This window comes from Rhinoraja longicauda, chromosome 20, assembly GCF_053455715.1.
Source record: "Rhinoraja longicauda isolate Sanriku21f chromosome 20, sRhiLon1.1, whole genome shotgun sequence".
Lineage (NCBI taxonomy): Eukaryota > Metazoa > Chordata > Chondrichthyes > Rajiformes > Arhynchobatidae > Rhinoraja > Rhinoraja longicauda.
In genome coordinates, this window is record NC_135972.1 from 19024911 (window position 1) to 19050355 (window position 25445).

Here is a 25445-nt window from a genome sequence, read left to right on the forward strand (position 1 = left end):
CTGTCCAGCATGCACAGCGCGGGCCAAAGGGCCTGTTGCTGTGCAATGCCGTCTCATTACCTCAAGGTTCACGTCTGCTCCGGCGTCGAGCAGCACCTGGACCATAGCCTCGTCTCCCCGGGCACAGGCGAACATCAACGGACTCAGACCCTGCACAGGCCACGGGCGGTACTCAGTGAAACAGACACCGCGGCAATGAGCGCGCATTGCTCCTCACAACAAGCACGCTGTCAAACTCTGGTATAACCCAAATAACAAGCAGGGAACCACTGGGCAGCACGGACTCGGTGGGCCAAAGGACCCGTTTATGCGTTGTATCTCTAAACTACACTAAAATACATGTTGGCCACACGCCTAAAGCACACAAACAAGCACCAGGCTCCCCTCACCCCTCCCACTGCCCCACTCCCTCCCCACTCCCACTCCCCCACCTCCCCTGACATCGCAGTGATCTCTATTTACACCCACACACTTTTAGTTCACTTTAGACACAGTTTCCAACTAGTCGTACAGAAGATATACCCAAAACGCTGGAGTAACTCAGCGGGTCAGGCAGCATCTCTGGAGAAAAGGAATGGGCGCCGTTTCGGGTCGGGACCCTTCTTCAGACTGGAAGTGTGACTTCAATGAAGAAGGATCCCGACCCCAAAATTCACCCATCCTTTTTCTCCAGAGATGCTGCCTGACCCGCTTAGTTACTCCAGCACTTTGTGTCTTTCTTCGGTGTGGACCCGCATCTGCAGTTCCTTCCTACACATTCCAACTAGTCGGATGGGTTTAAGGCTGGAGCTGGAGCCGTGCCTGGCCTGGGGACTATGTGGAGAGGCGGGAACCGGCAGTGCCGGTACTCTCGGAGATGGTGGCTGGGCTGCAAGTTCAACTCGGCTCTGGTTTTAAAGTTCCCTCCCCGGGACCTTAGAAACCCGTGCATTCGTGAGAGGTTGGGCTCGATGGGGGCACATTCCCAGACATCAGGAGAGGATCTATTGGTGGACAAGAAGAAGGGTTTCTGCAGGGAGGATAACAGGGTGACCAGAGTGCAGGGTTGGGGTTCAGATGTGACCCCACCCCGGGGAAGAGTCGGAGGTGACCGGCGCTGCGCCGCTCCCAGCGGCAGTCGGAGCCGCACGTACCTGCTCACTGCGAGTGTTGATGCCGTCCGGCCCCAGCAAGCGCACGGCTTGGCTGACCAGGTCGGTGCGGCCACAGTTCAACATGCGGAAGCCCAGGCCTTGGTGAAACTTGGCCTCTGTGGCAGCCGCGTCCAGCTTCAGCGACGCACAGCAACACTCGTCCGCTCTGTAAGGGCAAGGAGTGCATTCACACACGGCGGCCCCACACACACCCCTCCCCTGTAGAGTCACACAGCACCGAGATAGCCCCTTCAGCCCAAATCGACCAACATCTCCCATCTACACGAGCCCCACCTGCCCTCCTTTGGCACATATCCCTCTGAACCTGTCCTATCCATGTACCTGTCTAAATGTTTCTTAAACGTTACGATAGCTCTGGCCTATACTACCTCCTCTGGCAGCTCGTTCCATACACCCGCCACCCTTTGTGTGGAAAAAGTTACCCCTCAGATTCCCATTAAATCCCCCCACCACCACCTTAAACCCATGTCTTCTGGTTCTCGATTCCCCTACTCAGGGCAAGAGACTCTATGCGTCTCCCCGATCTATACCTCTCGCGACCCACCCCCAGCTCTAGATCGTATCTGCCTCGTGTCCTGGGTCTCTGCAGTTTGAACGGCGCCCAACACAGGAAATTCAACATTTAATTGTAAAAGCAATAGCAAAATAGTGAGGTTTACACCGGCCACTGAACTGCAAGAAAAACCTGCTCCCATCTCAAAGGGAGAACTTTTATTTTACACAGAGCTTTAATTAAGCGATTACAGGCAGAAGCAAACGAAAGTGTTTTTTTAATGAGCAGCTAATAAATATTTGAAGGGAGTTTTACGATGCAACGAAGGGCGTTGGAAAGTGAGAGTATTGGTGCGAGCGGAAATCATGGAACTGTGAACCATCCCCTCCCCTCCCCACCCCCCCACCTTCCCTCTCACCACCCCTTCCCCACCTATCCCTTTCCCTCCTCCACTAATCCTCCCCCCTCCTCCCCACTTTCTCCCCCCACTCTCCCCCTACCTCTCCCACGTCCCCACGAAAGTCAAACAGTTGCAGCCGCTGGAAAGCTGAATCAAAACCAGGAAACGGTGGAAACACTCGGCGGGTCAGGCAGCATCTGTGGAGAGCGAGTGAACCTTGAGTGTTTGCAGCGTTTGCTGGCGAGGTTGCGAGCTGGGGCGGGAGCTGCGGTCATACTTCAATTGGCGAGGCTCACAATCGACTCCGGGCAGCAGGACGCGGGAAGCCTGCCGGACATCGTCACTGTCCACGGACGGGCTCCGGCGATGCAGGGCGTGGGCCACGGAAACTCGCAGCCACTCCATCAGCGGCGGCAGTACCGGTAGCGGCCTGCAGGTGACAGCACAGGCACACACATTAGAGACGGTCACAGCGCCCGCCCCACCGCACACCCACCAGCACTTGTCGCCGGCACGGCTCCACACAGTTCCGTCCAGTTTATTGTCATGTGTAGTGAGGTACAGTGAAAAGCTTTTGTTGGGTGCTAACCAGTCAGTGGAAAGACAATACACGATTACAATCGAGCCATTCACAGTGTGCAGATACATGAGAAGGGAATGACGTTTAGTGCAAGATAAAGTCCAGTAAAGTCCGATCAGAAGATAGTCCGAGGGTCTCCAATGAGATAGTAGTTCTGGACCGCTCTCCAGTTGGTGATAGGTTGGCTGGTAACAACTGGGAAGAAACTATCCCTGAATCTGGAGGTGTGCGTTTTCACACTTCTGTACTTTTTGCCCAATAGCAGAGGGGAGAAGAGGGGGTGCAACGTGACACATGAATGACCACTTCATCTGCTTCTGCTTAAATGGTGGGCAGGAGACCACCGACTGCTCCCCTGCTCCAAACAGAACCGTGGATCCAATTGCCCCGGAAGGGGGTTGACTGCAGAAACAAGCAATTGCAGATGCTGGCTTATACCAAAGACAGACACAAAATGCTAGAGTAACTAGGCAGGTCAGGCAGCATCACTGGAAAAAGGGGATAGGTCGGGATGTTGCCAGGACTCGAGGGCCTGAGCTACAGGGAGTGGTTGAGCAGGCTAGCACTTTATTCCTTGGAACACAGGAAGATGAGGGGTAGAGAAGTGTATAAGATCATGAGGGGAATAGAAAAGGTGAATGCACAGTCTTTTACCCAGAGTAGAGGAAATCAAGAACCAATGAACATAGGTTTAAGGTGAGGGTGGAAAGATTTATTAGGAACCCGAGGGGAAACTTCTGTTTTATACAAAGGGTGATGGGTGTATGGAACTAGCTGCCAGGGGAGACAGTTGAGGCAATTTCTATTGCGACATTTAAGAAACATCTAGACAGATACATGGATAGGATAGGTGTGGAGGGATATGGACCAAATGCAAGCAGGTAAGGCCAGTGTAGATGGGGCATGTTGGCGATGTCGGCAAGTTGGGTTGAAGAGCCTGTTTCCACGCTGTACGATGGTGACTCCAAGAGTCTACTCTTCCTCCTAGTCACAGAAACCGACCCTTCAGCCCACTGTGCTGACCCTTCAGCCCAGAATGCTAACCCTTCAGCCCAGTATGCTGACCCTTCAGCCCACTGTGCTGACCAAGTTAGTATACTGGGCTGGAGGCCTTTACCTGCATTTGGTCCATAGTCCTCTGTCCACATCTCTGTCCAAATGTCTACCCCAGTTATTTTTTGTGTCGCCAGTGAACTGGTTTGAGGAGGGGGCAGCGTTACTGTGGCGCAGAGCGTGATACCTGTCGGTGCTCAGGCGATCAATGCCCGACTCCACACCGGGGCTGTCCCACTCCAGCTGAGCAGACTGCATGAAGTAGCAGAGGGTGTGGAGAGCCTCGGTGTCCCAGTGCAGCGGCCCGTGCCTGTGGCTGTGGTTGGCCGGCGAACCGTCACCGCTGTCCCACCACTTCAGACGATGGAGGTGCTGCATCGCCCGCGACACCAGCTCACCTGGGGAACGGACAGAGGAAGCTCAGCTCAGGCACCCTTCACCCCAAGCCCTTCAGCCCATCGCTCTCTACTATCCACAGTTCCCAGTGCATTCCCAGCTCACGAATGCCGACCAGTTCCATTTTCACTCTGCTCTTCACCAAAGGAGTCCAGAACAAGGGGCTACAGTTTAAGAATAAGGGGTAGGCCATTTAGAACTGAGATGAGGAAAAACCTTTTCAGTCAGAGTTGTAAATCTGTGGAATTCTCTGCCTCAGAAGGCAGTGGAGGCCAATTCTCTGAATGCATTCAAGAGAGAGCTAGATAGAGCTCTTAAGGATAGCGGAGTCAGGGGGTATGGGGAGAAGGCAGGAACGGGGTACTGATTGAGAATGATCAGCCATGATCACATTGAATGGAGGTGCTGGCTCGAAGGGCCGAATGGCCTCCTCCTGCTCCTATTGTCTAAATCCTTCAGGATTCAAACGCCACATCTCTTTCTGGTGGACAACAGCCAGCAGGTGAAGTCAGACTGAATCCTGAGCAGACAAAGCCAGTGACTCCGACCAACGTCCAGAAAAGAGGGATGGATAGAAGGTGAAGATAAAAAGACTGGAAGGTGCTTTGAGAGGTATTGGCACACTGAGCTGGAATGATTGACACTCAAAACAGTCAAAGCAGACTTTTGAGATACAGTTCTGATCAAGAGCAGAGGTGAGCTGTGGTCTATGTGTTATATCTGTCCACCGCCCCATCCCCTTGTCTATTTCCAGAATGTTTTGATCAGAGTTGTGACCCACAGTAAATTATTTACAGATGGGTACATCTGAAACATCTGCAAGACTTCTCAACTAACCAGCCGTTGGGATAATTTATATCCCACTGACATTTACTGAATAATAAACCACTAATGGACATCATCACATCATCAAACACATCATCCTGGCTGGAATCCCACAGTGAACACAAACTCTCCCACTGATAGCTCGAGGGATTTCTTCATTCTTGGGATGTGACCTTGTTAGCAAGACCCAGTTACTGTCTCTGCCCGAGCTCACAGGCGGTGACCGTGCTGTCTGGTGTCGTTAGTCTGTGATACTCTGAGTGCCGTGTACAGTGGCCCAAGGCAGATGGGTGTCACGTCACGTGCTGCAGTAGGTCTGGGGTCACACGCTGCCCAGACCGGGCAAAGGTGGACACTGCCCACCCCAGAGACCACAGGGAGCTGGAGTTTATTACAAGTCCGTAGTTCAGAGTCACTCTCACGACCATTAGCTCTGCACTGCACAAGTTTAAAGAGCTCAAACTCTCAAACTACCCGGCCAGGATTCTGAACTCAACTTTTCTCTTTCCTAGTTCAGTGACGGTGACAGGAGTACCATACCCCAGGAAAGCAGGACGATCAGAGTCACACTGAGAATGCAGTCCTCTCACACCATCGGGTCAGCTCTGGCGATCACACTCCAGCCAACGTGGCCATTTCACATGTTTCCTACCATTCTGCTTTAGTTAAACATTTTGTTCAAGATGGCCGCGCCGTTGTGTTTGGCTGCCTGCCACTGTATGTTTCTTTTTTTTTTCCTAATCAGATGTGCAGCACTTTGGTCAACGTGGGTTGTTTTTAAATGCGCTATGCAAATAAAATTGACTTGACTTGACTTGACATTAGCGGATGCCTTCACCTTAAAGGGGCTGTGCACACCCTCCAGCATGTCAGCCCCAAGGTTAGATAATAAAAAAACAATTACAGGGATTTCACCCCCTGGAATACAAAGCTAAAGGTTTGGGAAACACTAATGTTTACAATGCTGGAATAACCTCAGATTTCAGATTCCGGGTTTATTTAGGAAGTGGGCTTGTGGACGTGCATTGGGTGTTTCTTTCATTTAACTCCTGGACGACTTGGAGAGAGTTCATTCGTCACTCACGTTTGATATGAACCGGAACAAAGAGATTGTTGACCAACACCAAAGACAGACACAAAATGTAGGAGTAACTCAGCGGGACAGGCAGTATCTCTGGAGAAAAGGAACGGGTGACATTTCGGCTCAAGATCCTTCTTCAGGTCTCAACCCAAAACATCACCCATTGCTTAGAGTCATAGAGTGATACACAGTGGAAACAGGCCCTTTGGTCCAACTTGCCCACACTAGCCCACATGTCCCAGCTACACTAGTTCCACCTGCCCGCATTTGGTCCATATCCCTCCAAACCTGTCCAATCCATGTACCTGTCTAACTGTTTCTTAAATGTTGGGATAGTCCCTGTCACAACTACCTACTCTGGCAGCTTGTTCCATACATCCACCACCCATCCTTCTCTCCAGAGATGCTGCCTCTGAGTTACTCCAGCATTTTGTGTCTATCATCGGTGTAAACCAGCGTCTGCAGTTCCTTCCTACACATGGAGTAAAACAGGCAGCCGCCAAACCGGTTGGACTCCTGCACCCACCGGCACCCGACCAGTGTCCAGATGTGGACCTGTCAGTGGGGCTGCTGGACTTAGGGTGATGGCTATCGGCGGCAGTGGTGGCACGGGTCAGATGACCAGGTACCCAGTTACAGCCAGGGCAAGGACTTCACAGAAACAGAACTGTATCTTACCCAACGGAATCCAACCTGCACACTCCCTCACTGTCCAAACATGCCCGGGAGTGACAAGCGGCAAAGGATTTTGGAAAACTCAGGAAGACCTTGCACTGTTCTCTCTATTTCTAGCTGCAGTCACAGGTCAAGCTGGTTTGACAGTTTCCATTAGTGACAAACTAGAAACGCCCTCAGAGTTCAAAACCACCGACTCATCACTTCGAAACCCATCCAAATATTTCCGCTCACAGCAAGGGTCAGGGAACCTCTTTGGCTTAATGACAAACAATATTGAGATGATATTCAGGCCTTTGATTTTTTATCTAATGCACTGCACACGCACCTCCTGTGTGTGAAGGTAACTGATCCGTGGCTGCCGCATATGGCGAGTGCTGCGATTGAAGGGTACACCAGGAGCCTGTACACACTGCTGGCGCCATGCACACAGACAGTAACTGAACACCTCCCAAGCATCTGGCATTCGACAGAGTGTTATCTGGTTCACTGTGTCACATTGGAGCTGTGCACTGTACAAGTATCTTCCTTCAGCACCTGAACAGCAAGGAACAGGCACACAGCCCTTACCCTGGAGGCACAGTGTTGCACTGGGCGAGTGGGGGAGGCGGGCCAGGGGCCAGTGAGTGCAGGTTCCTGCCACCTCAGGTAAACCTAGTCCAAAGACAGAGCTCCCAGAATGGTGGAACACGTCAAACCAACCCCCGGTACAGGCAGCAGGGATGCGGCAGTGAGAGCTCGGGGCACCGCCTGTCAGTGGTCAGCCTAAGTAAGGCTGGGGTAGTCAGGATGGGCAAATAGACACAACGTGCCGGAGTAACTCAGCGGGTCAGGCAACATCTCTGGAGAAAAGGAATAGGTCACGTTTTGGGTCAGGGCCCTTCAGACAGGATGGTTCACTCACTGAGCTCGGCGATGCTCCCCACGCGGGTCACCAGTAATGTCTGCTCGATGCTGCGCACCTCGGCCTGGCTGTAGAGCAGGGAACCCCCCGACTTGCCCACCACTGAGTCCAGCTCCAGGGTCTCCGGTAGGACAAGGATTCCTGGAGAGAAACACAAGGGCACGTGACAGTGGCATCACTCGGTCTCCATCAGTAGACAGGTCCCACGCCTCCCCCCCCCCCGCCCCCTCCTGCAACACACAGAAATCTTTAATGTCCAGTACGCAGGCAGAAAGCGAGCAATGCTTTGCTGATGAACCACACCTACAGTCTCACAATGTTTGAGAACATTAAAGGTTTATTAAATGGGAAGGTGGTCACCGTGTCAGTGACTGGTGGACATTAACTATTCAGCAGTAACTGGGTGAACTGCCAACCATATTCCCAATGGGAAATTAGATCACCGCAGGACAACACGTCCTTGGATCTCAAAGCACCCGGTCTCACAGGGTCACATCCCAGTGAGGGCCTGGATGGGTCCCAGGAAAGCCATTGCAGGTGGGATGGTGCGGGTGTTGTGTCAAGTCAAGTCAATTTTATTTGTATAGCACATTTAAAAACAACGCACGTTGACCAAAGTGCTGTACATCTGATTAGGTTCCAATGGGAAAAAAAAATGAAACATACAGTAGCACGCAAACAGTTCACAGCGCCTCCTCAATGAGCCTCAAACGCTAGGGAGTAGAAATAGGTTTTGAGCCTGGACTTAAAGGAGTCGATGGAGGGGGCAGTTCTGATGGGGAGAGGGATGCTGTTCCACAGTCTAGGAGCTGCAACCGCAAAAGCGCGGTCACCCCTGAGCTTAAGCCTAGACCGCGGGATAGTGAGTAGCCCCAAGTCGGCCGACCTGAGGGACCTGGAGTTAGAGAGGGGGGTTAGAAGATTTTTGATGTGGGTGGGGAGTGTCCATTTAGTCCTTTATACGTGAATAGGAGGAGCTTGAAGTTGATTCTGTACCGTACAGGGAGCCAGTGGAGAGAGGCCAGAATCGGGGTGATGTGGTCCCTTTTACGGGTACCCGTCAGGAGTCTCGCTGCGGCGTTTTGGACCAGTTGCAGGCGGGACAGGGAAGATTGGCTGATCCCAGTGTATAGGGAGTTGCAGTAGTCTAGGCGGGAGGAAATGAAAGCGTGAATGATTTTTTCTGTGTCGTCGAATTGGAGGAAAGGTTTGATTTTAGCTATGGTTCGAAGTTGGAAGAAGCTGGCTTTTACCACAGCGTTGACTTGCTTATCAAATTTTAATGCAGAGTCAAATATCATGCCGAGGTTTTTGACATGCGGTTTGACTAGGCAGGATAGACTTCCAAGACTGCCTGTTATCAATTTGATGGAGTCGGGGGGGGGCCGAATAGGATGACCTCAGACTTGCTCTCATTTAATTGGAGGAAGTTCTGTGCCATCCAACATTTTATGTCCTCAAGGCAGTGTGAGAGGCTGTTTAAATTTGACTGGTTGTTGGGTTTCAGGGGGAGGTAAAGCTGAGTGTCATCGGCATAGCAGTGGAAAGAAATGCCGTGCCTTTGAATGATTTGGCCAAGGGGGAGCATGTATAGAGAGAAGAGAATGGGGCCTAGGATGGAGCCTTGTGGAACTCCGCAGGAGAGGCTAGCTGGAGCAGAGGAATAACTGCCTATGTTGATGGCGAAACTCCTATCTTTGTGGTACGAAGCGAACCAGCTCAGGGCAGTGCCATCAATGCCAACCGCGTACCGGAGACGGTCAATAAGGATGGTGTGGTCCACTGTATCGAACGCTGCGCTGAGGTCGAGAAGGAGCAGGATTGCATAGTCGCCGGTGTCGATGGCGAGAAGCAGGTCGTTGTGTACCTTCAACAAGGCAGACTCTGTGCTGTGGTGGGCTCTGAAACCTGACTGGAAACTTTCCAGGATGGTGTTTTGGTGCAGGTAGGGCACTAATTGGTTTAGAATTGCCTTTTCAAGGACTTTTGACAGGAATGGCATGGATGGGTTCGTAGTGAAGCGGTGCCCTGAACAGCGAGGTCAGGGGCCGCGGTAGATCAGAAGACCGAGTCAGTGACAACAAACTAAGGCACAACTCGAGTTGGTGAATTGCTTTGTTCAACACTCTCCAACCTCTGTCCGTGCCTCCTGCAGTGTTGCAGCGAGACCCAACGCATCGTAAATGAACAATCAAGATCATCAAGATGGAGGAAGGATAGTGATAGTACCAGAGAGGGTGCAGTCATCAGGATGAGGATCGAGATGGAGTGTTTCAGTGAGGAGAGACTGGATCTATTCTCTCTCTTGAGTGGAGCAGGTTGAGGTGTATAAAATTATGACAGGTATAGATAGGGTAGACTGCAGAAACCATTCCCTTTATTACAGGTAGATAAAATGAGAGGATATAGATGTATGATAGGGGGAAAGATTAGGAGAGGATCTGAGGAGAACCTTCTTCACCCAGAGAGCGAGAACTTGGAACACATTGCCAGAGAGAGTGGTGGAGACAATCACTGACAGTGTAAAAGTGTGAAAACACACCCCCCCAGATTCAGGGACAGTTTCTTCCCAGGTATTATCAGGTAACTGGACCATCCGACCACAACTGGAGAGAAGTCCTGAACTACTATCTACCTCATTGGAGGCCTTCGGATTATCTTTAATCAGACTTTACTGGCTTTATCTTGTACTCAACGTTATTTACGTTATTCCCTTTATCCTGTATCTGACTGGTGAGCGTGCAACAAAAGCTTTTCAAAGTGCCTCAGTACACGTGACAATAAACTAAACTAATATTCCATGCCCTATTTTGGTTTATCTGTGGATCACGAGCTTATTTAAACTTTTAAAAGACATTTGGACAGGTACACGGAGAGGAAAGGTTTAGAAGGATGTGGGCCAAACGCGAGCAGGTGGGATTAGTGTAGGTGAGACACTTTGGTCAGCATGGGCAAGTTGGGCTGAAGGGTCTGTTTCCGTGCTGTAGGGCTTGGATCACGAGCAGAGCGGCAGCTTTCAGGATGGTGCTAGGGCTCGCCTGTTGATGGCGCAGCAGCACTCAAGCCCTTCGTAAGCTTCGTGTGGAAGGACAGCCCCACCTCACAAACTCCCTCTCCATCAGTGGCAGAGTCTATGGGTCCCAAAGAGACAGGCCGTCACCCGAGACCCCACAAGACCTGATCCAGATTCTCCTCAATCCTGACCGATCGCAGAGTCCAGTACATATGGGGCAGATCCCACTTCATGTATTGCCAGCCTCCTGTCGTGTAAGCCAGTCAGTGATGGTACTTGCTTGGGTGGACTGTCTCGTTTATTATATTTGTTTACAGTGTTTACATATTCTGTTGCGCTGCTGCGAGTAAGAATGTTATTGCTCTATCTGGGACATATGACAATAAAACACTCTTGACTCCCAGGTGTTGGTTCAAGCCCCACTCCACAGACCTGAGCAGTCATTACCCTCCTCACCAAAACAGAGGATGGGCAGCGTGGGCAGAGGGTCCAGCCTTCAAGAGTCAAGAGTGTTTTATTGTCATATGTTCCAGATTGAACAATGAAATTCTTACTTGCAGCAGCACAACAGAATATGTAAACAAGCAGCACAACCTTCACAGAAACGTTACACCAATGACTTGTCTGTTCAGTAAAGAGCAAAGACAAAATAGCACGGCACCATTTGGAAGGCAGTGCTATTCAGGACAGTGATGCCCCAGTCTGCATCATTCAAACATCATCTGATCATTACCAGCTTGCTGCCTGTGGGAGCTTAGACCAGTTGCTTGTCATGCTTCAATAATGTTGAACTCTACGAAGCATTTTAAAAGCACGCTTTGAAATAGTGTGAAAGATACTCTATAAATAAGAGTGTATTGTTTATCAATCAAAGTGTTGTTTGATCATTGAGGTTATGAACAGTGCTGCATTGTAGCAGAGAGCATCACATATCACGGACAACATGCCCCCTCGAGACCATATGTAGGTTGTCTTAACTCTGTGGTCTCTGGGGAAGGTGTCGCTGTGCAGAGGAAACAGTGGGAGTGAGGATGCAGTGCAATGCAATGCACAGGTTTAAAGTCTGCTCCTATTTCAATGCCATCTTATCTTAAATCCTAATATATGGTTGTTGTCAGATATTGGAAGGAGTTAGCAAATGAGGCCTGTAGTTTCCTATCGCTGTGCTCCCAGAAGCTGCTGTGGATCCACCTCCTTTGCTGTTCCAAAATAGTTCCGTATTCTTGACTCCAGCACTGAGACCAGCCCCTTGCCAACACCATCAAGCCCACATTTGAAGTGCAGGGAAGTCATCTGAAAGTGGTTGTTCCCAATGTGCCCACCACTTAGCTTTGCTGGGCAGCCAACCATTCCAAACAGCTACAGTTCTCAGATGCATCTGGAGGTGAACAGCAGCAGAGGCAGTGGCGCAGAGCAAGGATGCAGCAACCGCAGGCAACACTGCCGCACTGACTGCGGAGCTCAGCTCCACAGCGGCAGGCCAAGGGAGGACCATCATTAAGTGTTGGCACTTAGCACTGAAGGCGACACGGGGTGTCAGTAGCAAGTGGGCCAGGGAGGAGCCAGATCCAGCCAAAGCAACACCTGGGCATTGAGATGCCACCAACACATTCCTCTGTGTTGGTTCCAACTCCGAATTGTTTCAACAAATCCACCAGTGTTTCTGATCAGTGTTTACTGTTTTCACTTGCCAATGCACCAATGTGAACATCACACGATTGGTCTACAGCATAATAAATCTAAGCCTGCCAGGAACTCGACGCGACAGAATGAGGAGATGTTGGGAGAGGGAATGAAAGCTAGGAGCCCAGGGCAGGAGACCTCCGAGGATGAAACGTTACAGCTCATGAGATGAATTGAAGCTCGTGCCTGCTGCTTCTGTACGAGAGAATGTGCTACAGGCCTTTTAATTCTTTCCAGGATGCAGCGAGGTGCATGAAGACCAAAGCACAAAGGTTCCAAGATGTCAGTGAGAGACCACTGGACAGAGTGTGGAAAATGCAGGGCCCTTCCACTACAGTCAGGGCCTCTCTCGTCTGCACGTCGGACTGAGGGGCAACAGCAAGGTTGTGCAACATTCTCAGGTCTGATGCTTCCCTCAGGGGAGAGTTAATGTTTAGCAAAGTGACAGGAAGATGAATATTTAATGCATCGCAAAACTGTAAACCTTTGGTTCCCGAGAAGCTCATTTCCCCACACCCACGGCACACATGTAACACGGTGCGATGGAACCGCTGGCCCGGCACACATGTAACACGGTGCGATGGAACCGCTTGACCAGCACGCATGTAACTCATGGTTGTATGCAAAGCTTGCCTGGCACGCGTGTAACACAGGGTGGGACGGAACTGCTTGCCCGGCAAGAGTGCACACACCTCGGCCTCTCGACTCGTCACCCAGTTCAGGGGAGCAGAGCGGTCGCACAGCCACTTGCCCTACGTGTCGGTAACAGTAAACCCACGCTGCCTGCATGTGTGGCAGCTGCAGACGGAAGGGAGGGGAGGATTGGTGCCGGCGAGGGGGCTCACGTCCCCCGCCCATGGGAGGGGGGGGGGTTAGCCGTCAGCTGTGGGAGGCACCCTGGGGCATGGAAGCTGAGCGGTGGCTGTGGGAGGCGAAAGGGATGGCACGTTGAAGGGTAGATGGGTCCGTGAGAGAGGCCGTTGCACATGTGCTCATGTATAGTTTTATCTTACACATAACATAATTACTGTGTCTAGGTGCATGACGGTTGTCACTGTCCACACTGAGGATCCCTGCCCGATACACAGCAACTCCCGAGTGCCATCGTCAGGAGACGAGCTGAAAAGGAACCTGGTCTTCAGCCACTTACCTCCCTCAGCTGTTTAGCCTGACATTCCTCCTCCCATCAGACAGGAGCTCATCTAGCAAAGTCCATGCAGAACATCTGCATCTGATTACTCCAACTCCGAGTAACTCTCTCTCCATCCCTCCCCCACCCTGACCATTGTATTAGCTTTATTGCCGTCCTGTTGAGTTCCTCCATCTGTACACTCGTTATCACCTTTTCCACAGCCAACAATGACCTATTGTGTGCCCCACATTTCCGTAATTATCTTTGCTTTTTGCATATCTTCCATTAATTTCTCCAAAGTACCATCTATATCTCTCGCTCCCCTTTCCCCTGACTCTCGGTCCGAAGAAGAGTCTCAACCCGAAACGTCACCTCTTCCTTTTCTCCAGAGATGCGGTCTGACCCGCCGAGTTACGCTAGCCTTTTTTGTCAGTCTTCAGTTTGAACCAGCATCTGCAGTTCCTCCCTACACATCTGCACGGCAGATGTGCTCAGGCAGCATGGTCCTACAGATCCCGTCACCTACGGCGAAATGTGAACAGTTGGACTTGGTCAGCCTTCTAACATTCCACACAACACAGAATCAACAACAGCCCGCCCGGTTGGAGGGGTTCTGGCTGTGCACAGGTTGCTGCAGAGAGAGGACTGCACCACCTCTGTTATTCACCACTTGACAGCCAGACCAGAGTGCTGGCCAGGGACCTGATGATAGTACAGGTATGTAGGTTATGTATGTATGTATGTATGTAGGTTAATTGGCTGGGTAAATGTAAAAATTGTCCCTAGTGGGTGTAGGATAGTGTTAAAGTACGGGGATTGCTGGGCGGCACGGACTTGGAGGGCCGAAAAGGCCTGTTTCCGGCTGTATATATATGATATGATATGATATGATAGCAAACACTGTGCACAGCAAGCTCCCACTAACAGCACCACGGTAACGGCCGCATCCAGAACTCAAACCACACCAGATTGTTCTCATTGAACAGACGAACTACAGGTGGCAGGTTTAACGCTGTCAAACGTTTCAAGATGTTCCACAGAGGGACCTCAAACCACAGACAACAAGCCAAGAAACCGAAGTCTGAAGTTTTGAAGGGGAAAAGAGAGCATTAATGAGGGAGGAGGTGCAGGGGTTTAGGGAGGGAATTCCTGAGCAGATCTGGCAGAAGGCAAGGCCACTAATAGAAAACCGAGGATGATCAACCGGCCACATTGCAGATGCATACAGCATGGAAACAGGCCATTCTGCCCACCACATCCATACTGGCCACAGCCCCCAGCCCCCCCTTATCAATCCTCTCAGCGCCTGCCCTGTAGCCTCCGATCCCTGAGCGAATCAAACACTGGTCCAGACTTTAAAAACAGGCAATTTCACTGACTCTGTCTCCGCCACTCTCTCTGGCAGCGTGTTCCTGGCACTCACCCCCCCCCCCCCCCCCCCCCCACCCCACCGGGTGAACGTGGTCCCCGCCCTTTCCCACCCCCGAGATCCCCTCAATCCCTTCCCCCTGACCTGAATTATCATCTCTTCCCCCCCACCCGGTTTTGAGATTGTGAACCCTGGTTCAGGATGTGATCATTGCTCCATCGTCTGAACTGAAGACAGATTTAGGCCAGGCGGAATGGATGATGTTTCGGGCCGAGAAGAAGGGTCTCGACCCGAAACGTCACCCATTCCTTCGCTCCAGAGATGCTGCCTGACCTGCTGAGTTACTCCAGCATTTTGTGTCTACCTTCGATTTAAACCAGCATCTGCAGTTTTCTTCCCTACAGATTACGGCCAGTCTGCATAATCTCACCTCACATGCCAAATACATCACCCCAAGTAGCAATCTGGTGAACCTTAGCTGCACTCCCTCTCCCACAAATCATCCTTCCAGAGAGAGAGAGAGAGAGAGAGAGAGACCAGAACAGTCCACAATATTCCAAATTCGGTCTCACCAGAGAACTATAAAATCAAAATAAGGCACGTCAGCACAACACCCTCTTGCAGCAAAGGCCAGTGTACCACTGCCTCCGAGTGCTTGCTGTGCCGGCATGTTAGTTTTCAGTGATTCATGCAAGGACCCCCACTGTCCCTGAACGCCAACACCCCACATTTCATTTTTAAAATGCCAAAACAGATGACTTCACATTTTTCTACATTCTATTCACCTGCCCATGTCCTGGGTCTGCCTGACATCTCCCTGATGTCTCTCTGCATCTTCCTCACAAACCACAGTCACGTAGCTTTGCAGCAGTAAACGTGGATATATTACACTTGGTGATCTCATTATACCCCTGTCCAACCGAATGATCACGGCTGACTCACCGTATGCCAGACGACTCAAAGGCTATAATAGACAACATCTCCGGGCAATCCCTCTTCCCCACTCTCCCACTGGGTAGAAGATACCAACGCTTGATAGCACATACCACTTGATTCAGGATCAGCTTCTCCCCTGCTGTTATCAGACCCTTGAGCAGAGTTCTCTTATCCTCAATCGTATCCTTAATCTTCCGTTACCTTGCAGACCTTGCACTTTTGTTTTAATCTGCACAATCTCTTCTCGATGCAATGATACACACCCCCCACCCAGGGGCCCCGACCCCACCCCAGCTCCACACCCTGGGCTCCCCACCCCCGGCGGCTGGCCTGGCCTGAAGATTCCACTTCACAACGCAGCAGACAAGCATCCGCTGTTGGAGAGTGGAGACCGTGGATCGCTGGAGCGAGGGGTGGGGGCAGTGTGGGCTCAGCTCGAGTCTGATGGCCAAAGAAGATGGAGTGTGACGCAGGTGATCACACCAGCACCGATCACACTTGCCCCGAGTTACAAGGCCCTGGTGCCTGCAACTGGAGTTTTACTCAGTTAAATGGGAGATGTTGCATCTTGATAGGACAAACCAGGGCGGGGCTTGCACAATAAATGACAGGACCATGGGGAGTGTGGTAGGACAGAGAGACCTAGTGGTGCAGGTAGAGAGTTCCCAGAAAGTGGTGACACGGGTTGGTGAAGGTGGCATTTGTCAGGCTGGCCTTCAGTCAGGTGTTGGAATGGCACGGTACTGTTCATTTACCAGCAGTTCTCAGGGGCTCAGTGCTGCCGAGACTCCAACCTGCCCTCTCTGAAGGCCGGCAGTCTCCGTGGAGTCTGCGGCTGGTTCGGAGTAAAGTGGCACCGTGAACCCAAGCCTTCTGCTGTGCCACGCGTTGTTTTCCAGGAGGGAATTCTCCCAGGAGGGATCGATTACCCTGCAACATTGACTCAGCCTCAGAGCAGCTGCATCAGCCGACTCCAGCCCACAGTGCACACCGGCCGCATGGACACAATGCGTTTCAGGTGCAAGTCTCAAGGTCACAGCAAATGTACCCAAACTCGCTGCAAAGGCAATCCTCCTTCACAGCACACAGGCCCGGCAGGTTCACACTGTGCTTGTGCGTGACCCTATGATAGCTCCACCACGATGGTATCTCATCCCCCTGCATGGAAATGTCTGGACATTAACATGAACCACCCGCTACCCATCAACGACCGACATCACGCTACTGAAATGCCGCTCGCATTCTGCACTTTGACCAACTGCAGGTTCAGCTCTGACCTCTGCTCTCACTAACTCCACAAAACAGTCTCAACCTGGCATTATATTGCATCTCGAACTTAACAAATGTCACAGGTGCGCGAGTGAACAGAGGCAGCGTGCAGCGAGGCAGAGGCAGCGAATGGAAGGGGGTTTAAACACCACGTGGCCTGGCACTGTTCTCCAGACCTGACCCTGTGCCTGAGCACAGATAATGCTCCCGACAGCCAAGGGCACCATCAAGGTAAAGTCACACTTATAATTTCACAGCACCTTTTGATCCTTATTCTCTCAGACCTCACATTTTTCAATGCAACATCGCTCAAACATGGTCAGATAATCTGTTTTTAGACATTTGTTGGTGGTTCCTTTGGATGCGAGGGAAAAAGCAGAACAAGAACAATGTCCTCAGTGCTGGACTGTGGGTCTGCTTGATGAATTGGAGTGGGATTATTTGCCCAATTATCCAACTCAGAAGTCAGATTTCTGCCCATCGAGCCAAGGTTGACACCCTAAATGTGTGTAATCTCAAAACTTGCAAAAGGACAGCACAGGCAGAGGCCCTTCAGCCCTCAATTCTGTGCTGGACATGCATGGAAAATTAAACCAATTCTTTCTGCCTGCACATGATCCATATCCCCCGATACTCCACAGAAAATTATCCAAGCTTGACCAACTTTTCCTTATAGCTAATACCCTCCAATCCAGGCAACATCCAGGTAAACCTCTTCTGCACCCTCCCCAATGTCCCCACATCCTCCCTGTAACAGGGTGACCAGGGTTCAACGTTTCCCCTTCCACAGGCCGTAAACCCATGGAGTTCACCACCAGAGGCAAACCGCTCAACATATTGGCAAATGGGGCATCTTGGTCAGCATGGACAAGTTGGGCTGAAGGTTCAGACTGAACAATTTATGTAGCTCAGTTTGTTGGAATGGGGATTCTCCCAAGTCACCCCACAGTGAATCTACACAAACTTTCCCTAAGAAGTGAATTACATCAGTTCAATTTCCACTGAATCAGTTTACAGAGAACAGACTAAATGTGAAGTTAGTGCCCACAGCCTTTGCACACATTTCTTGGCAACTGTTTTGATGTATTGCAGACTGCATGCAGCCTTATACATGGGGTTCTGTGTACAGTGCCAACCTCCATTGCTGTTTTAATGCACCAAAATGAACATTTTCTCACATCTTTGTTGTGTGCATTTTATGTGTTGGCAATTGCACAACTTGATACCGCTCTCTGGTGCTAGTCATACCACAGCTCTGCCGTATTCAGTGTGAGGCATTTGCCTTTAATGTCCCAAAGCAATGATTCAAATTCCACAGACACAATTTACAACACTTCCAAATCCACCCCTCACAATCCAGCCTGCTCAATGACTAGAGATATTCCCGTTTCCCCCAGAGTTCACAAAGACAAAAGAAAAGGTAATTTCTGGAACAATCCCACTATTCTGTATGTCAATAGCTCACTCCCGCAGGTGTGACTACTTTGCACAGACCTCTGGTTGCAGGAAGAGTTGCATGGCAAGGTGTTTTTGCTCAGATGTGTCCAAGATTGCCTACTCTGGGATAGACACAAAATACTGGAGTAACTCAGCAGGACGGGCAACATCTCTGCAGAGCAGGAAAGGGTGACGTTCGGGTCGAGACCCTTCTTCAGACTGAGAGGCCTCTCCCTTGAGTCTGAAGGGTCATGACCTGAAATGTCACCCATTCCTGCTCTCCAGAGATGCTATCTGACTCACTGAGTTACTCCAGCATTTTATGTCTATCTTCAGTGTAAGCCAGCAACTGTAGTTCCAGCCTACATATTTTGCCTACTCTGGGTGTTAGCCATACAAACATTAACTCACGCAGTTAGGGTTACACCAAAGTCCTCGTGGACTTGAGTCAGATTCCAAGAGCAGGCACTTTATTCTTCTGTAGCAACAGTGGTTCCACAATTCCTGGCGTGAAGAATCGTGGACAAGCACGTGTTGGCTTTCTCATTGGAGGTTGCATAGTTTCATAAGCGTCGGTGCACACAAACTGGTTTCAGCACACCCGGGATAACAGGCATCAGGAACCTTTGACGGCCAGGTCTATTGAACTCAATAGCCACAATTAAGTGCAGGATGAAACAGGAATAACAGAAGGAAAATTTGGGTGAATTAGAGGCTAATTTAAAATAAAGAGTAAACAAGGTGTGAGGTTATCCACTTTGGCAACAAGAACAAGGAGGCAGATTATTATCTCAATTGTGTCAGATTAGGAAAAGGGGAAATGCAGCGAGACCTGGGTGTCCATGTACACCAGTCACTGAAAGTAAACATACAGGTACAACAGGCAGTGAAGAAAGCTAATGGCATGTTGGCCTTCAATAACAAGAGGATTGGAATTATAGGAGTAAAGAGGTCCTTCTGCAGTTGTACAGGGCCCTGGTGAGACCACATCTGGAGTATTGTGTGCAGTTTTGATCTCCTAATTTGAGGAAGGACACCCTTGCTATTGAGGCAGTGCAGCGTAGGTTCACGAGGTTAATCCCGGGATGGCGGGACTGTCATATGAGGAAAGATTTTAAAGACTGGGCTTGTATTCACTGGAATTTAGATGAGAGGGGATCTTATAGAAACATATACAATTATAAAAGGTCTGGTCAAGCTAGATACAGGATGTTCCCAATGTTGGGGAAGTCCAGAACCAGGGGCCACAGTCTAAGAATAAAGGGGAGGCCATTTAAAACCGAGATGAGAAAAAACTTTTTCACCCAGAGAGTTATGAATTTGTGGAATTCTCTGCCACAGAAGGCCATAGAGGCCAATTCACAGGATGAATTTTAAAGAGAGTTAGATAGAGCTCTAGAGGCTAGCGGAATCAAGGGATATGGGGAAAAGGCCACAGGTTACTGGTTGTGGATGATCAGCCATGATCACAATGAATGGCGGTGCTGGCTAGAAGGGCCAAATGGCCTGCTCCTGCACCTATTTTCTATGTTTATATGTGTTGGTGAAAAATACAACTTCAAAACTGCAAACTATTTCCAGGAGCTAATAGCCATTGTAGTACTGTATGTTGTCATAAAAGTCATGCTAACAGGCCCTTCAGCTCAACTTGTCCATGCCGACCAAGTTGCCAAACTGAGCGAATCTCATGTCTGCAACCAGCCCAAGTTAGCAATATCCTATTAATGGGGTTTTGGCAATATTAAAACCCTATATTAAAGGTAAAGTTATTGATAGACCCAGTTATCAGGGGAGCCAAAGTGACACTGAATCCCAAATACATGCCATCCCCGTTATGCTGGGTGAATGTTGGGAGGGGAAAAACAAATCTGAATGCTGTTTATACCAGCCTAATGTTCTCCCCTCATACGCTGCATAATCTCTGCTTACACCAATAGTTTTCAAATCTGCTGTGTTGCAGAAAGAATAACTGCTGCAATTAGAAAACCACATGACCAAACTGATAAAAATTAAGTACAGCAATACGTATTCAAATGTAGCTTTCGTCTATCCTATTATCAGCATGTGAAATTTTGCGCAAAACCTCAATGTGGCTTGGACGAGCTGGACAAAACTAGACATTTTTAGGGATGTTTGATTGCTCACAAAGATATTCTTTGTGAAACGAATTATTTTAAGCGAGTGCAAGATAATGAATCTGATTATTTCAATCAGGGTTTATGGAGTTAATGGCTGGCTAATTGAAGAATGGATCATGTACCAATAATGATATTTGTTTTGCAACATTTGTATGAAACTATATAGTCAGGGATTTTAAATCCAGTTGCCAACAAGAAAGCGCTGCAGAGATGAGGTGACAAACGTTTGCATATTAAAATGGTATATAGAAACCATAGAAGATAGGGGAGTAGGCCATTCGGCCCTTCAAGCCAGCACCGCCATTCAATATAATCATGGCTGATCATCCAAAATCAGTACCCCGTTCCTGCTTCCTCCCCATATCCATTAATTCCGTTAGCCCCAAGAGCTATACCCAACTCTCTCGAATACAATTTATTTGATGTCCAATATGTGTCAAAGTACAGTTTCCGACTACATCCTATTTTTATCCTGCCCCCTCCCCTGACATCAGTCTGAAGAAGGGTCTCGACCCGAAACGTCACCCATTCCTTCTCTCCCGAGATGCTGCCTGACCCGCTGAGTTACTCCAGTATTTCGTGTCTACCACGTCGGCAGTGGTACAACAGCACAGTGATGAAGCGAGACAGATATGGAGTCCTTGAGTCTTCAGGAGGTTTTGGTGTCCTCTCCAGCATCTCTGAGACCATGGAACATTCCACAAGCCTGACATGAGGCAATGATCAGCAGATTCAAGGCGGAGCGAGTTGGAGATAGAACCAGAGGATTTTCACCCTTTGCCAGGAGCCTCACATCATTCCTGTCCAATCCCAAAGATCAGTGATCCAGAGAACAGACCGACTGGAATGAACAGGGATCTGGATGCCAACAACCAACTCCCCCCCCCTCCCCACATTCACCCCAAAACAACTTGGAGCCACATGGCACAGTTGGCATGGCCAGGATCAGAGTGGTAAACCCAGCAATCTAACACTGATCTGTGTTTTAACAATTGGTATGTGATGGGGCATCTTGGTCTGCATGGGTAAGTTGGGCTGAAGGGCCTGTGTCTGTGCTGCATGACTCTATGGTCTATTTTCATGCTGTGTGACTATGCACCTTGGCCCTTTACCATTTGCAGGAATTAGCCCGTGAGCAATGCCATCGTGGGATCAGGACCAACCACTCCCTGATCACAAGGTGGCCCCCAGTCTCTGCCGTCTCAGCTCAATCAACAGCTTCACCTCAGCTGCGATGAGAGTTGCAGGAGGACGGGGGGAAATTGCTGCTGAAAGGACGATTGAGAAAGATCAAGCACCCTCATACATCAGTTCCTTCCACTCAAAGTTCAAATAAACAGCGACCACAAGCTGCCTTTCACACTGCTTAATGCTCCACTTCTCATCAGTGTATTTATAATCAACGCTTGCTAACTGTGAAATGAGCCTTTACAAATTTGCTTCATGTAGATCTTGCACCACTTCAATTGAAGAAAGTGTGGCAGTGATGTACCCAGTCTCCACAACTCCCCCACACACGATGCCACAAACTAGCTCAAGCTCAGCTGTAGAAACAGAGTCTTTTCCCCAACAATATTGTAGGAAGGAACTGCAGATGCTGGCTTAGACCAAAGATAGACACAAAAAGCTGCAGTAACGCAGTGGATCAGACACCATCGCTGGAGAAAAGGAATAGGTGACCCAAGAAGGGTCTCAACCCGAAACGTCACCTATTCCTTTTCTCCAGAGATGCTGTCCGACCTACTGAGTTCTTCCCAGTTTTTTGTGTCTATCCCCATCAATACTCATTGTTATTCTCAATGCTGATACTTGTCTCCAGGAGCCCTCAGCAACACACTAAACTATCAGTTCAGCATAGCCACAGGTAGAAGCCAGGAAGCAATGACTATAAACACACTTAAGGAATAATAAAAATAATGAAAGAAATGCTTGCATTACAACAAAAAAAAGATGAATTGCAGAATGCTGATCAGTGCAGTGCGGTTCATCTTGCAGGTACAAGGTCAGCAGCTCTTGAATGTTAGCCTGCACTGATCCCTCGTTACAGCATGATCAGGAATCCCAAACAGATCTGTAAAGGCTCAACATACATGGGAACGGGCAAAGGGATTTTCAACCCTGGGGCAGGCTGCTGAGCCCCAAGTATTCTCCATCATTCACAAAGATTGTGGCGGATCTTAGTGTGATCACAACTCCCAGCTCCACATTCCAGAGACCACAATTCTCCTCCTGCCTCCGCCGAGTGATAATTGAGTACTGACCGTATCAATGCTCATCGACAAGAGCAGGCTTCACAATCCAGATGATGTTGGTTGGGAACTGAGATTGGATGGCCTTCTAACCTTGTCTCCTGCGCCCGTTACATCCCCCTAATCATTGAAATGCTTTTCCCTCAACACTTTAGTATCAGCGAGACAACGTCCTACATCCATTACACCATTTACGGTCTATTATGAACTGAGGGATCATTTGAGCTACAAGGGATTGGCATCCTGCAGCAGTGCCCCGTTTTCAGGTGGGGATTGTTGTAATGTATCTGATCTGTTGCAGCTCCAACAACACCCCCCCCCCCCCCCCCCCAGGAGCATTTGCAGCCCAGAGTGACTGTGCTCCTGGTACACCAGTTATCCTCAATACCCCACTTCACCTTCAGCAGTACTCCAGACTTCGCAAACTGAGCCTACACTCCAAATCGTCCAACTCACCATGACGCAAGGCCCTAAACAGAAGCAGGAGATGGCCATTTGGTGCTCAGGCCCACCGTGACCCTCTCGACTGGTCTCTACCTCCGCACCGGCCTCCTGTAGTATCTCCACATCGCCAGCTTTCCAGAAATCTGTCAGTTTGAAATAAATACAGACTGAGCTCCGCAGCCTCCAGGAGGGCAGTCACTACCCTCACCAATCCTGAGGAACTTTCCTCGTCTCATCTTAAACGACCAAGCCCCTATCCCGAGACTGACCTGCCTCAGCGAAGCCCAGCATCCTCAGGCAGTCAGCTTTTCCACACCTACAAGGATTTTATCAGTTTCAGTGAGACCCATCATTCAGCCACCAGCCCTTGTCTACTCAATCTCATGCTCAAATCCTGGACCCACACCTGCAACTGCTCAAACAAGGCAAAGAGCTGCCCATAATACTCCAGGTGCAGTCCCACTAAGGCTCAGTAATAATGGCAGCAAGGCATCTTTACTCCTTGCTCAAACCCTCTTAAAGTCCATCATACCATTTGCCTTGAAAACACAAGAAATTGCAGATACTGGAATGTTGTTCAAGACACAAAGTGCTAGAGGAACTCAGCAGGTCAGGCAGCATCTGTGAAGGGAATGAACAGACGATGTTTCAGGTCGGAACCCTTTTTCAATTTGATAGAATAGAGGGAAAATAAGATGGGAAAAGAGAGTTGGGGGGGGGGTGTGACATAGTCTAGCAAATGGAAAGTGGGATACTGGTGTTTGATTAGCAGATGGGTGGAATAAGTGACAAAGGCTAAAGGTGAAAAGGACACAATAAGGAGAAGAGAGAGGGAGGGTTATGGATGGAAGGGTACAGGGAAATAGGAAGAAATGTGGGATTCAGGATTAGGAGAGGTGTACGGATAAACGGAAAGGAGTAGACAGACTGAGGGAAAAAGTGGGAGAATTGTGTGCACACCGAGCATGGCTTGAAACACTGTTTGCCTTTCTTGTTGCCTGTGACTGACTTGTGAACGAGGATAGTTAGGTCCCTGGTAGCATCGCTCTCAACACTCTCTGCCTCTACTACACAGTCCACCCCGCTCCCCTGACCCACATCCTCCACCCAAGCACGGCCGCCCCACACCCCGGCGGGCAGACACTTACCTTGGGCGGTGTGGGCACAGTCCAGGTGGCGGTGGTGCTGGCAGAGGCCCCGCAGGTCGGGCTGGGTGGCGAGGAAGCGGTCGATGTGTTGCGGGGTGATGGGGACGGGGCCAGGGCCGGGCGGCGGCCCGAGGCGGGCGGCCATCTCCAGGAGCAGACACTCCATGGCGGCGGCCAGGTAGACGGCGGCGTGGGGGTGAAGGCGCGGCGCCAGGCGGCAGTCGGACATCCATCGGAAGAAGCGGCCGACGGAGAGCGCCAGGCCGCAGCGGGCCGCCTTGCCCAGGCCGAAGCCGCGGGCTCCGTTCATGCTGTAGAGGGAGAGGGCGGCCAGGCCGGCGGAGCAGCAGCGGCGGGCGAGCGGCCAGGGCAGCACGATGCGGAGGGCGCCGCGCAACTCGGCACCGCCACAACGGGCGAAGCGGCGGCTCAGGCGCTGGGCCTCGCGGGCCAGGCGCACCAGCGGCCGGCCCAGGAGTCGCGACAGGCGGAGCAGCGAGCGCTGCGGCCAACGGCCCGCCGGCTGCTCTCGGCCCAGCGCGGCCCGCAGCTGCTGCACGTCCCAGGGCGGCGGCTCCAGCTCGGGCAACCGGCCGTACTCCAGCCCCGCCATGTCCTCGGCCTGCGCCTCATGGGCAGCGCCGGCCGCGGCCGCCACCGCCTCGCTCAGCGACAGGCTGGACGAGTGCAGCGAGTCGGCGGTGCCGCCGTAGCCCGAGTCCCGGCTCAGGTCCTCCAGTGCCCGGCCCATGACTTTAACCCGGCCCGCCATCGCCGCGCCGCATCCCGGCCCGCTGCACCGCAGGCATACTGACAGCTCGGCTCAGCCTCAACTCAGGAGCGTCCCCGCCTCCTCACGCCCCCTGCGCGCCCCCGACACCCCTGCGCGACCCGGCGCGCCCCCGCCTCCTCACGCCCCTGCGCGCCCCCGATCACCCCGGCGCGTCCCCGCCTCCTCACGCCCCCGACCCCCCCGGCGCGTCCCCGCCTCCTCACGCCCCCGATCCCCTCGGCGCGTCCCCGCCTCCTCGCGCCCCCGATCACCCCGGCGCGACCCCGCCTCCTC

The 25445-nt window shown here is 51.0% G+C and overlaps 1 protein-coding gene across 2 annotated transcripts in view; it reads right to left on the reverse strand.

The window, feature by feature from the left end:
- btbd11b (BTB (POZ) domain containing 11b) overlaps window positions 1-25213 on the reverse strand; it is a 34923-nt gene extending 9710 nt beyond the window's left edge. The window contains exons 1-6 of one of the 2 annotated variants that reach the window (XM_078417089.1): window positions 24380-25213; window positions 7562-7702; window positions 3868-4078; window positions 2325-2477; window positions 1134-1299; window positions 61-150 (exon numbers count right to left, since the gene is read on the reverse strand). In XM_078417089.1, the coding sequence (XP_078273215.1) occupies window positions 61-150; window positions 1134-1299; window positions 2325-2477; window positions 3868-4078; window positions 7562-7702; window positions 24380-25151 (1533 nt within the window). In that variant the 5' untranslated portion in view covers window positions 25152-25213. The remainder of the gene's footprint in view (window positions 1-60; window positions 151-1133; window positions 1300-2324; window positions 2478-3867; window positions 4079-7561; window positions 7703-24379) is intronic. The other variant, XM_078417090.1, reaches the window with a different exon arrangement.
- Window positions 25214-25445: the final 232 nt, after the last annotated feature.